The following is a 15,427-nucleotide window of genomic DNA, read 5'->3' as shown; positions in this document are numbered from 1 at the left end:
ACAGTAAAAAAGTCAGTCTGTTTTAACGCTTATAACTCTGGTGTCCACTAGAGGGCGGCATATTCTTTTAGTGCACATGCCTGGAGGCCATTGCAAACTAATTAGAACATAATAGCTTCTTAGCTTATGTTTTTTTTGTGTAGACTCCAAGTTCTAAATGCTTATTACGTACATTTAAACTAGCAGAAATCAATTTTATGTCCTTTTTATATAGAGAAGCAAGATTATTATGCTTGAGGACAAATGACCTGTGATGAAAGTTTGAGTAATATATGCAATATGCACAAATGTGTGGAATTAAATTAAATGAATGACCGGAAGGTGCCATTAAATAACTTCCTAAACTACACCCCCCACTCAGTTATATGCTCCTTTCACATGTTATCATATTGCACTTGGACAGTCGGTCTGTTTGACTGGTGAAGGCGTGTTTTGTTTTGCTTGAACTTTCCTGTATTGCTTCCCTTTAACCCCCCCCAACCCCCCCACACAGGATGTGGAGTGTTTCCTCTATAGGCCAATAAAGCAGTTGCATGCTGTGTTGACATAAATAACATAACTTTTAAGATAATAAATGCACTTTAAGTCAAGACTGCTCATCTTGCAAGTGCGTTGTAATGTCATTTAGTGCATTATGAGTATATTTTGGAGTAATATGTAAGAAAAGAAGTGGATGGTTTTTTAGGGGGGGAAGGGGTGGGCTGATGGGGAGAATGAAAAGAGTCTGGGAGGAGTCTTGGTGCAGGATGACATGTGAAACTTTTTCCCGAAGAGTTTCTTGGTATGTTGGCAGGACCTCCGCTTGCCTGCAACACAGAACCTTGCCTGCAGAGAGACAAGAGTCATATAGGCTGACTATTTTTAGACCGCCCCCCCCCCTCCGGCTCCAGAAAATCGGGGCAAAATGAGGGTGCATGAAGATCGCCCGCAGCAATGATCTCGCAAGGCCCAACTTCCAAGTGACGGGACCAGAACTCTGAAAAAAAAAAAAAAAACTTTCCGACCGCCGCCGACACCGAGCAGCGTCATGGCCGCCCATTGCGACACTTTGAGCGGATACTTGCAGCAGCAACAGTCGGACCAGGGCTCCAACAGCGAGCGAAGCACCGACTCCCCTTTACCCGGCTCCGAGGAGGACTTGAGCGGACCCCACCAGCTGCCCGACCCGGAGTGGACCGAGGAGAGATTCCGAGTGGACCGGAAGAAGCTAGAGTTCATGTTGCTAGGTACTGAAAAGTTCTTTGTTGAATTACCGCCTTTTAAAATGCAGGTATGATTGTTTTACTGACCAGCAATCACACTCGGGTCACATGACCGAGTAATAAGCGTAGTAGCCAATTAGTAGTGACCTCAATTAGCCGCCATTTATCATAATAGAGCAGTAGTTGAGCTTTCGCTTGAGACTGTGTGAAATTAAACAAGACAACGTCTGGTAAGATTTGGACATATAAGTTAATTCCGAGCTTACTGGTAGACATTAAACGCACCAAAGATACATTATGTTTATAACAGTGAATGACATTTTATCACGTGAACACAACTCTTCAAGCAAAACAAATGCATCTTTGTAAAAAAAAAATTGAAGATACTGTACATGATGAATGATAAAACGTTTGTTGAAACTAAATTAATGTAATAGTGACTACAAATACAAAACATAGATGTAGTAAATGTTTGTGTGTGTGATAAGCTAAAGCTGATGTTTACATTCAGGGTACACACACACACACATCTTCCCCCATGTCTGCTCTTGGGCTCCCTGAAGTACATTCCTCAAAGCTCCATGTCATCCCCGACCCTTCCACGAAAACAACTTAGCTTCAAGAAACCGACCCCGAGATCCAAGTGTCCCGGTCATACCATGCGCCACGTCACGCTTTGTGTGCGCGTATAAATGATGCATCTTGCTAGCTGGGTGTTCCTACTTTGTTGGATTTGGGGGGAAATGATGGAACCCAGTCTGATTTATTTATTAGTGCAACTTTGGAGGCCGCATTAGCTGAACCATGAAACCACTCTAACCTTTGACCTCACCCCCCCATGTCTGCCCCTTAGCTGTGCTATTTGTAGGCAGGTACAAACAAGGTCAAAACACGTTGGTATTGTTAGAATAAATAATCATCAATCTGCATTTTAAACATTTAGACAGGAGTGTCCAACATGCAGCCCATGCTGCTTTTTATTGGTCCGTGGCACATTGTAAAAATATTAATTAAACAGTAAAAACTGCATTCATTTTATAAGTTCAAATATTAAGAGAAACATGAATAATGTAACATGATGAAAAATCAAGTAATTTTTGTTTTTTTAAAAAAAGTAGAAATATTAGAGTTTAAAAAAGTTTCATTATTATTTGAAACAACCTAAATAAAGTTGTAATTTTTGGGGTTGGGAAAAAAATTATATTAAAATATTTTAATAATTACAATGTTATTAGTTTAATTATTTATAATTATTTATAATTATTTTTTATTATTTATAATAATTTTAAATAATTATTTATAAGTCATCGTTATGAGAAGATAATGTACAACTTTTTTTTATTTCACAAATGAAAAATCAGCTGTGATTTTATGAGAATAAGGTGAAAAAAAATCCTATTAGAACAAAAAAGAGCCTATCCCAGCTGTCTTCGGGCGAGTGCCAGCCAATCACACGGCACATATAGACAAACAACCATTCACACTCACATTCATACCTATGGACAATTTGGAGTCCCCAATTAACCTAGCATGTTTTTGGAATGTGGGAGGAAAACGGAGAAAACCCACGCATGCACGGGGAGAATGTGCAAACTCCACACAGAGATGCCCAAGCGCAGAATCGAACTCAGGTCTTCATGATCTCCTGACTGTGTGGCTAACATGCTAACCAAAAAAAACACAAAAAATGTTTTAAATATGATGAACAAAACAAAAAGTTGTAATTTTCGGAAAATTCTGGTTAGGAAAAATTAAATAAAAAACAGCAAAAACCAAAGTTCACAAAGTTGACATGCAAAGGCTCAGGGTCCTGCTATAGTGTGTTGGCATTTTAAGGTGTGTAGTGAAGCCTTTTATTTGTTATTTTGACAAAGCTGAGTAGGCATATACACAAGGTAGGCTGAGCTAGCTATAAGGGAGGATCGGAGGTGGTATCATGTCCATGAGGAAGGAGGTGTTTCCTTCATTCATTCCTTGGCTAAGCGGCTTTTGCAGTTTTTGGTAGTACTTTGGGTGAATAGCGTCACATCTGGAGAAATCGTTTTTGAAATCCATTCGCTGGAAGATTTTTTTTAAAACTCTGGACCAGAGTCAGAAAGTCAGTCTTTGGAATGTTCATATCTGTTGTTGTACGCGGCCATCTTAACATTTATCTTTGTTTTGATTGGATTAGAGCTGCTGATTGACACTGATACTGTCATGGTATTATATTGTGTATTTTTATGTGAGGCTTTTTATTATGTGTGTGAATGTATCTCTGACTCACTCCTCTGTGAAAAATACAGCAACTTGAATGTCTAAAAGTATGCTGTGGTTGCTCCTCAAATGATAGATCCCGATCTCACAATTTGTGCGGTCGCTGGCGGGCAGAGGAACCAAAGGATAGTGGCGACTCGTTTGTCCTGAGAGTAAATTGAAGATGTACTGTCACTCAAACTCATCAAAAAAATCATACACTTATTATGGGAACAAAGTCCAAATATTAGAAGAAGAACATGTAGTATGAAAATTCATTCATTCATTTTCTACCCCTTTGCCTCATGAGGGTCACAAGGGTGCTGGAGGCTATCCCAGCTGTCTTTGGGCGAGAGGCGGGATACACTGGTGGACTGGTGGCCAGCCAATCACAGGGCACATATAGACAAACAACCATTCACACTCACATTCATACCTATGGACAATTTGGAGTCGCTAATTAACCTAGCATGTTTTTGGAATGTGGGAGGAAAAACCGGAGTACCCGGAGAAAACCCACTCATGCACAGGGAGAACATGCAAACTCCACACAGAGATGCCCAGGTGGAGAATCGAACTCGGGTCTTCATGATCTCCTGACTGTGTGGCCAACATGCTAACCCAAAAAACACAAAAACACAACAAAATGTTTTAAATATGATGAACAAAACAAAAAGTTGTCATTTTCGGAAAATTCCGGTTGGCCGAGGGTGGAATTTAACTCGGGTCTTCTAGTTGCGAGGCCTGCGCGCTAACCACTCAACCACCATGCAGCCAACAATAGAGCGAAAAGGAGCAAATGTTGATACTAATAACTTGTAATTTTTGGAAAAATCTGGTTGGGAAAAATTAAATAAAAAACAGCAAACACCAAAGTTCAATTTTTTTTTTAACTCGATGTAACTTTCATGGGTGGAATTGAACCCTTGTCTCGTAGCTGTGAGGTCTGCGCGCTAACCACTAGACCGCCGTGCAGCCCCCAAATAAATCCAAAAACATAAAAAATAGCTAAAAAAAAAATCTCCAATATGGAGAAATGACCCCTACTGTGGTGTGTTGCTAGGCTAAGGTGAGCAAATGAAGCGCTTCTTTTTTGTGACTTCTTTTTTAGCATCTTCACAAAATTTCGTCTTTTCATTCTTCAGTATGTGACCCTTGCTGAAAAATTGGTACAAACGCAAATGCCACAACGCCGAGGTCCACCATTGTCTTAATCTTCCTTGTGGCAGACTACTTGATCAGGGAAAACCTGGACCCCAAAGCAGACAAGGTGGACAGCTGGTCCAGAAGTAAATGTTAATGCTTTCCCACCGTGGTTTCTTTCCTGAAAAGTGACCACACAGGGTTTCTGTCCACATGAAGCCATCTTTCAAGCTTTCATCCCGGTGTCAAGCTCTCCAAGCTGTTAACTTGCAAATTCTATTCCGCCGTGCCAAAAGGACAACCCAGTTGAAAAAAAAAAAAAAAAAACCTCTGTTTACCAATTTGAACCTGTGCATATGGACCTGCCAGGTCCAGAGACGTTCATTAGGACTTGCTGGAACGGCCGGCTTCATAGTTTCCATCTTCCATCCTGGCGAGAGCGAGCCAAAAAACTGCGAGTCAGTATGAAGTCACGCCAGTTAATCACATCTTAATAGTCTTTTGAAATTTCCACAAGTCACACAACATGTGACGACATTCCCGTTTACCAGCACGGCGGTCCCACCTCTCTTCTAATTTCATTCCTGACTAATGCCTTCGAGAATCGCACACTTGTGATGCGTTCACTGATATTTTTCCATATCATAACGTGCGTTCATCTGGTTCCAGTATCCTTGTAACCTTGTATTATAGGATGCTGGAGAAATGGGATTAGAGTCTAGTCTAAATATACTTTAGTCCTTCATCCTCCGAAACGGATGTGCTACGTGTGTGTCGCACCACAATTGGGATGCAGCTTTGTTGTCGGGAAAATTTATAACACCACTGGAGTGTGTACTTTTTCTCCTACCACTGTGGCGGAAGCTCATTTTGGGGCCTTCGGTGTGGTCAGGTTGTATTAGTCTTCATGCAGTTTGGTCAACAGGAGCCACATAATATACTCATAGTATGAGTATTTGACCACTCATTAAAGGACCCCAATTTTACTACTGTATTTTTCATTCATTCATTTTCTACTGCTTATCTTCACGAGGGTCGCGGGAGTGCTGGAGCCTATCCCAGCTGACTTAGGGCGAGAGGCGGGGTAGACCCTGGACTGGTGGCCAGCCTATCGCAGGGCACATATAGACAAACAACCATTCTTCGGGCGAGCCAGCCAATCACAGGTCACATATAGACAAACAACCATTCTTCGGGCGAGCCAGCCAATCACAGGGCACATATAGACAAACAACCATTCTTTGGGCGAGCCAGCCAATCACAGGGCACATATACGTAGACAAACAACCATTCTTCGGGCGAGCCAGCCAATTACATGGCACATATAGACAAACAACCATTCTTCAGGCGAGCCAGCCAATCACAGGGCACATATAGACAACCATTTTTCAGACGAGTCAGCCAATCACAGGACCCATATAGACAAACAACCATTCTTCGGGCGAGCCAGCCAATCACAGGGCACATATAGACAAACAACCATTCTTCGGGCGAGTCAGCCAATCACAGATCACATAAAGACAAACAACCATTGTTCAGGCGAGCCAGCCAATCACAGGGCACATATAGACAAACAACCATTCTTCGGGCGAGCCAGCCAATCACAGGGCACATATAGACAACCATTTTTCAGACGAGTCAGCCAATCACAGGACCCATATAGACAAACAACCATTCTTCGGGCGAGCCAGCCAATCACAGGGCACATATAGACAAACAACCATTCTTCGGGCGAGTCAGCCAATCACAGATCACATAAAGACAAACAACCATTGTTCAGGCGAGCCAGCCAATCACAGGGCACATATAGACAAACAACCATTCTTCGGGCGAGCCAGCCAATCACAGGGCACATATACGTAGACAAACAACCATTCTTCGGGCGAGCCAGCCAATCACAGGGCACATATAGACAACCATTTTTCAGACGAGTCAGCCAATCACAGGACCCATATAGACAAACAACCATTCTTCGGGCGAGCCAGCCAATCACAGGACCCATATAGACAAACAACCATTCTTCGGGCGAGCCAGCCAATCACAGATCACAAAGACAAACAACCATTCTTCGGGCGAGCCAGCCAATCACAGGTCACATATAGACAAACAACCATTCTTCGGGCGAGCTAGCCAATCACAGGGCACATATACGTAGACAACAACCATTCTTCGGGCGAGCAAGCCAATCACAGGGCACATATAGATAAACAACCATTTTTCGGGCGAGCCAGCCAATCACAGGGCACATATAGACAAACAACCATTCACACTCACATTCATACCTATGGACAATTTGGAGTCGCTAATTAACCTAGCATGTTTTTGGAATGTGGGAGGAAACCGGAGTACCCGGAGAAAACCCACGCATGCACGGGGAGAACATGCAAACTCCACACAGAGATGGCCGAGGGTGGAATTGAACTCGGGTCTTCTAGCTGTGAGGTCTTTATGTTTTTCTTTAGAAAACAAATAATTTGCAAGCGCTCCCAAACATTTTTATGGCTGAAAATTGCTCTGAAGTAGCACGGGTGTCGCCTTTCGTTGATGTGATGTTGTTCTTCAGACAGTAAACTAGTTGAGCGTGAATCGACAGCGCCTCCGCTGGTCGCATCCAAGTACTGCGCTTTATTTCTCATCCACTTAATATCATTGGCTACGGGTTTCTGTCCTCATTGTAGCAAAGAAGTCACATTGTTTACCCGTTAGCTTCTACCACAACCTGCAATTAAGCTAAGTGAATCATTTTGTCCACTTAGCTAATTTGCTTCCCAGCTACCTAACTGTTACCAGGCAGCTTTTTCACACACTCATTTTGTAGTTTCACACCAGGCCTTTTCCTCCTCTTCATCCCGGGGTGCTGAGTAAGACTCCTGAACAGGAAGTGGGTGTCTCGGGGGGACGGGGTGAGCAGTGGGCCCTTTTCTCACTCCCTCTTGAGGATTCAAACAGTAGTCTTGTTGTGATAGCTTTTCATCGGTGCTGACACGTCTAACTTAACCAAACAAAAATACTTACAGCTTCCGCTGTCCAAACAAATATGTCCGCGGAAGACATCGCTATACATTTCCTGTTGTAATTTCACAATAAAGTTCAACTCAAGCTCTGCAGACGTTGTCTTCCACCACAGTTGGAAGACTGCAAACATTCATTCATTCATTTTCTACCGCTTTTCCTCACAAGGGTCGCGGGGGGGTGCTGGAGCCTATCCCAGCTGTCTTTGGGCGAGAGGCGGGGTACACCCTGGACTGGTGGCCAGCCAATCACAGCGCACATATAGACAAACAACCATTCACACTCACATTCATACCTATGGACAATTTGGAGAGGCCAATTAACCTAGCATGTTTTTATAAATAAAGTAATAAATAAATATAATAATAATAATAATAAAACGGCAAATAATAAAAACTTAAGAAACCACATATAGTTGGTGGGTAGACAAATTATTTTTTTCAGATTAAAATGAACAGAGCATTATTAGAGCCCTGTAGACATGACAAAACACGACTATAGTCACATTTATACTCTTTTTATTTACAACATATTGTGCAACTGCAGGGTCTTGAGACACATGCTAACTCGCAAACTAGAGAGCTAGCGACCTAAACGGTAGCCTTCAAGTTATTTCCTTTAAACTTAAATAGCCAAAAACTTACCACTTCCACACAGATAGGGAGGATAACTATTAACAGTTATTTAACCTTTAACATGAACATTAATCAAACGTAATAATTTTTTCTGGGTACATGATACCATACAGCATCCATATCAAACTTGCGCGGGCCGCACTAACATTAGACTTTCATATCAAGGCGGGGGGCCTCAAACTCGTGTCCTGCGGGCCACAGTTGGCCCGCGGGACGCGTGTTTGAGACCCCTGGTTTAGATTCTGTTCCACAGATGGCGCTAATGCACACGAAAGCTGCTTGCCAACCGCCAATAAACAACAGAAGAAGAAAAACACACATTGACAACTTTCCGTTTGAGCGGGTACTCAATCGGATTGGGGAAAGGAATATTCCATTCCCGGGAATCCGATTATATGTCCATTCGGATTGGCACTTTTCTTTCGGAATGAGGTGTATACAAAGGTTACATTCTTTCCGTTACAAATAAACCGAATGCAATTGGAATATTTGGGTCCATGTAAACGTGGCTATTGTTCTAAACGCCATAAGCTAATTAATGCATAATTTTAGTGTTTCTTTTTTTAGTATTTGTGCCTGTATTTTGCACTTAAGGCCGGTAATGTGCAGAGTAACCACATTTTAATTCAAGTTATTTTCACTGCAGAGCTCTGCCCTGTCGCCACCTTCTCCTTGCTTCCTTCTCTCGCACCTTCTCTCTCCTCCCCTTCCTGAAACATGCTGATACAATTAAACAATTCTATTCAAAGTTTGCTTGCATGCTACATTCCTCCATGGCGGCCATGATGGAGCTCTCAGCAGCTGTAATATAATTGAGCTCCGCTCGGTGGAAAAACCTGTAATTCATTACTTAAAAATAAAAAAATAAAAAAAAGAGGTGGGGGGGGGTGGTCTGACCCATTTCTGTGCTGCCGGAGCCTGTAAATTAAATATCTGTTATTCTACAGACCTCCAGCTTCTTTTCCTTGCACCCTCGTCAAAGTGCAGATTTACATTCTGTCTGGTTTGTGGTTGCTATTTTAGAAATGTTTCTTTGAAGGAGGGGGTGTGGGGTGTGGGGGGGTACTTACACACATCATGACTACAGGACTGTATAACCGCTCCCCATGTTGAGTGTTTGGTGTTTGTCTTTGGAGAAGTTCTGGTTTTGGTTTGTTGTTCTCCTCTCAGATCACTCAACATTTCATCCTCTTGCTTCCATTGGAGATTTATTTGGATCATTTTCATCGGAGAAGCCGCTTCAGCAAAAAGACACATTTTTGTCAATCTATAAAAGGGGTGTCCAAAATACAACCCGGGGACCATATGCGGCCCGCAGCATGTTTGTTATTGGCCCGTGGCACTTTGCAGTAAAAAAACCTGCAAAATGTGAACAATCATTCATTTTCTACTTCTTATCCTCACGAAGGTCAAGGGGGATGCTGGAGCCTATCCCAGCCTGGACTGGTGGCCAGCCAATCACAGGGCACATATAGACAAACAACCATTCACACTCACATTCATACCTATGGACAATTTGGAGTTGCTAATTAACCTAGCATGTTTTTGGAATGTGGGAGGAAACCGGAGTACCCGGAGAAAACCCACGCATGCACGGGGACAACATGCAAAACTCCACACAGAGATGGCCAAGCGGGGAATCGAACTCAGGTCTTCATGATCTACTGACTGTGTGGCCAACATGCTAACCCAAAAAAAAAACACACAAAAAATGTTTTAAATATGATAAATAACAAAACAAAAAGTTGTAATTTTCAGAAAATTCTGGTTGGCTGAGGGTGGAATTTAACTCGGGTCTCCTAGCTGCGAGGCCTGCGCGCTAACCACTCATCCGCCGTGCAGCCAACAACAGAGCAAAAAGGCACAAATATTGATACTAATAAGTAGTAAAAAAAAAAAGACTGCTTGGTCTTTAAATATGTGTCGTCTTTTTTGAGCTTTTTGCCCCCCGGAGAATCGAACTCAGGTCTTCAGGACTGTGTGGCCAACATGCTAAACAAAAAAAACAAACACACGAAAAAAATGTAATATGATGAACAAAACTAAAAGTTGTAAGTTTTGGAAAATTCTGGTTTGGCCAAGGGTGGAATTTAACTCGGGTCTCCGAGCTGCGATGCCTGCGCGCTAACCACTCAAACGCCGTGCAGCCAACAATAGAGCAAAATGGCATAGTAAAAAAAGTAATGCTTGGTCTTTAAATTAGTTTTTTAAATTGTAAATTGTGTTTTTGGAGGTTTTAACCCCCCCCCCCCCCCCTACAGGACCCCCCCCCCTCCCCGTTTCCCACGGAGGGGGGGGGGGTCCTGTACTATGATCATTGCCGTCATGTTAGCCCAGCAGGGGATGTGATACTGGACTGTAAACACCAGGTACCAAGAAAGTGTTCACTTGGCATCACAATGGCCCCTGGCCCGCACTTTGGACACCCCTATGCATAGAACACATTGAGTCAATTCTCCATAATATGAAGTGCTTGCGATTGATGGTGTGGCATAATGTGCTTAGAATAAAAGGACCATCAGACCTGTGATGGATTCTGTAACCGGACTAGTTTTGGCCCTGGTTCTGTGTCTCAACCTTCCCCGCCTCACTTGAGTGTTTTCACTGGTGCAGTCTTACATGTCCGTGTCTTCTGGATGGCGTTATGAGGGTATTGTTTGCATGGATCCCGGCCATGGCTGCAGAAATCAACATTGTTTACATTCCATCTGTGTCACAACAGCAGAATCTCCAGGATTTGGTCTCTGGACTAAATAATGGAGAACAGATCCATGTATCATCTGGCAGTGTTCTGGCCTTCATGCTTTCATTTTTGATTCTGCTGCTCGGTTCTTTACAGGCTATATCGATGTGTTGGTTACAATTGGTAATTGGCGACGTCGCCGCTGGATGACACGACGACTTAAGATGTGGTCTTGCTTGCTTGAGGTGTACTTTTTGGTGATTCTAGATGTGATCTGGTGTGCTGAATGTGACAACAAAATGCCACTTTGTCCTCATGGAACCTAACCCCCCCCAAAAAAACTCTATTTTAAAAGACATAACGAATGAAGAAAATATCTGTCCAACAAAAATGCCGAAAATATACTATGCTCTTAAACAAAGCATGTGCTCTTCAAGCCTTGTTCGAGCTTTCTGTCAGCGTGTCTCCACAAAGATCTATAATTTACTTTGGGTTTTGGTTGGCCGGCCAAAGACCAGCTCGGCAGCAGCCTTGCATGCTTCCAGATGCATATTTTAGAACACTTGTACTAGGACCTAGAACCCATTGATACTGCATTGACTGTTGAAAAACAGTCAGTGTGTGTGACCATGTATAATAATTAAATAAAATTAAAAAAAGTAAAATTAGCTAAGTGGAGAAAATGATTCACTTAGCTTCATTGCAGGTTGTGGTAGAAGCTAAACAATGTGACTTCTTTGATACGATGACGAGAGAAACCATAATCAATGATATTAAGTGGATGAGAAATAAAGTGCAGTACTTGGATGCGACCAGCAGAGGTGCTGTCGATTCACGCTCGACTAGTTTACAGTCTGAAGAACAGCGTAACATCAGCAAAAGGTGACACACGTGCTACTTCAGAGCAATTTTAAGCCATAAAAATGTCCACAAAACAAATTTTCATGCATTTCACCAACATTTTTATCCATTTCACAAACAATTAAAATGAATCAGGATGTACATTTTTGCATAGAGGCCTACTATCAACAACTGTCAGTCCTCTGCATCAATCTCCTGGTATGGCTGCTAATCCAAGTTCATCATTTTATAAGGCTAATAGATTATTAGAAAAGCCATCTAAAAATCTAAAAACTAAAACTAAAATCTCTTACCATGCTGTTAACTACTCCCTTCAGAGAGCAGCACAAACTGGGATGGGTCTAACAAGGACACAAAAACGCTGCACAGCTGTGCAAGAAGACAAATATCTGAGAGTGTGTATTTTAAGGTCGTCACCTGGCAGCTGCACTAAATAGTATCCGTCAAACACCAGTGTCAGTATCAACAGTGAAGCGGCGACTTCAGGATGCTGGACTTCATAGCAGGACTACCGAGAAAAAGTCATATCTTAGACTGGACCAAAAAAATTTCCAAGTGATCCCAAACTTTTGAGCGGTAGTATATGTTGTATTATTTTATAATAACGACAGTTGCTGGAGATCCTATACTTGAGATTATTCTACCACAAAAGGAGATTATTGTTTGCTGAAATAGGTAATTGTTCTGTGTTTACCCAGAAGACTGTTCTAGGCCTCCATAAGAGATTGTTGACATTGTGGAAGATTTTTGCCAGTCTATACATTAGATTATGGTTGGTTTATACATGAGATTATTCATGGTCTCTACATGAGAATATTATTGGCATACACATGAGATTATTGTTGGTCCATATGAAATATTTTGTGGGTCGATACAGGAGATTGTTGTAAACCTATACATGAGATTATTCTAGAGATTATTCTGAAATTAATTTATGTAGTCTCATAGAGGGGATTATCGTAATTCTGTATTTCTGTATTGAAAATGTAATTAAATTGTAAGGTTGCTCAACAAAAGGATGGCTTGTAGTTATTTTTACCCTCATTAGTGAAATTTCCAGCCTCTTAGCTTTTACGGTTAGTGACGCAGTACAAATGGCGGAGCGGCCGAATTAGAATTCCCTCTTTGAAGCCAAGCGTATCACCAGATCCAGATTCGGTGTGAGTGTTGCAAAAGATGTGTCATGCACGATAAGCACCCCGGTGAGTGTCGTAATCTTCCTGTGTCTGTTCTGGGTTCTCCCATGACCCGGTTTACATGACACGCATCTGCCGGCTGTTTTCTCGAAAGGTTCCTACGTCGTGTACATGTGTTAGAAAACTGCATCCATCTACTGTATATACATCTGATGTTAGTCATTCTAAGTTTTCATGTTTTGTAATGGTAATGGTTAAATTTCATTTGAACATGCATCAGATTACAATTGAATGCATCACATAATCAGTTCACAGTTCCACATGTCCAAAAGGAGTACGAAGAAGCAAAGCTTATTAAATCCTACCCCTCCATCTGGTACATTTACGATTAGTAACTGTTACATTTGTTCACTTCCTGCTTTCCTAATATAATTTTAAAATAATAATTGATTTTATTATTTTTATATTGTTTTATAATTTTTCAAATTTTGTATAATTTATCAATTTTTTAATAATTGTTCATTTTTTAAAATAATTTTTCAATTTTTTTTATATTTTTTTATTTTTGTCACGTACCAAAGTATGAGGTGATATGGCCATTCCTAATATAATTTTTTAAAAATAATTAATTTTATTATTTTTAATAATGGTTTTATAATTTTTCAATTTTTTAAATAATTTTTGTATTTTTTCATTTTTTCATTTTTCATTTTTTTTTTAAAAATTATGATTTTTATAATTTTTTTACTTTTTGTCATGGAGCAAAGTACAAGGTGATATGGCCATTCTCAATATATTTTTTTTAATAATTTATTGTATTATTTTTTATAATTGTTTTATAATTTTTCAAATTTTTTAGACATTTAAAAAATATATATATAATATTTATATTTTTTATTTTTTGTCACGTACCACAGTACGAGGTGATATGGCCATCCAATGACATAATGCGATGTGTCAATGCGACTTTAAACCTGAGTGTTGTTGTTGACTGGACAGCCTGGACGATGTCGGTGTTCGTTCATCGCCAAACGGCCTCATCGTCTGCTCTGAATGGCAATGAAGTTGCTTTTTGAGCAGGCATCTCGTATTCTGCATATGTCATTCAAAATCACAGCGCTAATAATGGGAAACCAGGCCATTTGAACCAATCCACACGCTCGTGACCCAGATTCCGACACAGCGTCGGTTAAGAGGCATCATTAAAACTTCCTGTTCTCCTAAATGATAGCGAAACTTGAGAAGAGATACCGTATGTATTTTGCATCAGACCGGCCGCCGCAATCCGGACGACTTGCAGATGTGCTGGAGTGGCGACAAGCTTCACTGGCTTTGTCAGCGTCGGTCTTCATCCAGCGCTGGTAGCTCATCCATGGGAGCTGGGCTTGAATCAAAGCATCACAATCAAACTGTGTCGTATTTAACGACCCATTAATTAGACGGGTTGCCGCTTGTTGCATCAGCCGAATCATAGCCTGAAGGCTAGCTACTGTAGATGTTTGCTCTTACAAGTTTTGAAGTGCAATTTCACAAATTGGTGACAAAGATGTTTACATGGTAAGAATATATACGTATGTAACTATTATATATATATATATATATATATATAACTATGATGGCATGTGGACATTTTTATCGTTTTGAGCGCTAGTTACTAAGCTAACTGTCTCGGCCACAGGAAGATGTTGCTCATTGTTTACACGGTAAGAACAAATGTGTCACTATTTTGACAGCTCGTCATATATACTTCCTATCCTATACCCAAGATAAGAATACAAGTCAATATGTTGAAGTTATGACATATTTTTCTTACCTTTTACACGATGAAACATCTTGCTAGCTAGCTACCTGGCTAGCGAGCTGCTTCAACCAAACGGCTGTTGTTTTTTTTTATTGGCCAGTGGCAGATTCTAAGAATTTGTTTAGAATTTTTTGCAAATTCTCATCATTTAAAAAAATGAAAAAAAATCAACAACCGCAACTTCAGAATAAAGTAAAAAAAAATATTATGGAATAAAGTCCGAATTATGAAAAGACAATTTTCAAAAAAAAAAAAAAGTTGAAAAATTCGGAAAATGTTTAAAAATCAACAACAGCAGAAAAGGAAAGAACAGAATCAAGAAAATCAAGTTAAAATATTAATTTAAAAAATTGTCTTCTAATAACAAAGAAGTCACCATTTTATGACAATAAACTCGTAATATTCCAAGTCATTTTAGTAGCATAGAGTTGAAATATTAAAGAAAAAAATACATCATTTTTTTTAAGTTGCAATATGAGAAAGAGTAAAAAACAAACTTAGTGATTTCTAGCAAAATTAAGTGGGGGAAAAACATAATATTATGACAATAAAGACAAAATATTATGGAAAAAAGTCATAATTACAAGAAGGAAAATGTACAATAAGAAAGTTTAAATGGAAAAAAAACAGCAGAAATGGAAAAAAATGAAATAATTTTACAAGAATAAAGTCAAAATATTAATTTGAGTATTAAATTATTATTATATATTATTATTATA

General features: G+C 40.3%; 1 protein-coding gene and 1 long non-coding RNA gene across 3 annotated transcripts in view; one reads left to right on the top strand and one right to left on the bottom strand.

The window, feature by feature from the left end:
* Positions 1-22: 22 nt before the first annotated feature.
* Positions 23-15,427, top strand: part of LOC131107954 (protein bicaudal C homolog 1-like) — a 61,723-nt gene continuing 46,318 nt past the window's right edge. The window contains exon 1 of one of the 2 annotated variants that reach the window (XM_058058488.2): positions 23-1,226. In XM_058058488.2, the coding sequence (XP_057914471.2) occupies positions 1,028-1,226 (199 nt within the window). In that variant the 5' untranslated portion in view covers positions 23-1,027. Of the gene's footprint in view, positions 1,227-14,364; positions 14,465-15,427 lie in introns of those variants that run through there. The other variant, XM_058058490.2, reaches the window with a different exon arrangement.
* Positions 4,915-14,782, bottom strand: LOC144902150 (uncharacterized). Its single transcript, XR_013630442.1, has 3 exons — positions 14,721-14,782; positions 14,159-14,291; positions 4,915-5,010 (listed from the first exon to the last, which is right to left on the bottom strand). It is a non-coding gene; the product is annotated as an uncharacterized LOC144902150 (long non-coding RNA).

This window comes from Doryrhamphus excisus, linkage group LG20 (genome assembly GCF_037039965.1).
Source record: "Doryrhamphus excisus strain RoL-2023G ecotype Guam linkage group LG20, RoL_Dexc_Guam_v1.1, whole genome shotgun sequence".
Classification (NCBI taxonomy): Eukaryota; Metazoa; Chordata; class Actinopteri; order Syngnathiformes; family Syngnathidae; genus Doryrhamphus; species Doryrhamphus excisus.
The sequence above is the reverse complement of the archived record's forward strand: the minus strand, read 5'-3'. Positions and strand labels throughout refer to the sequence as shown.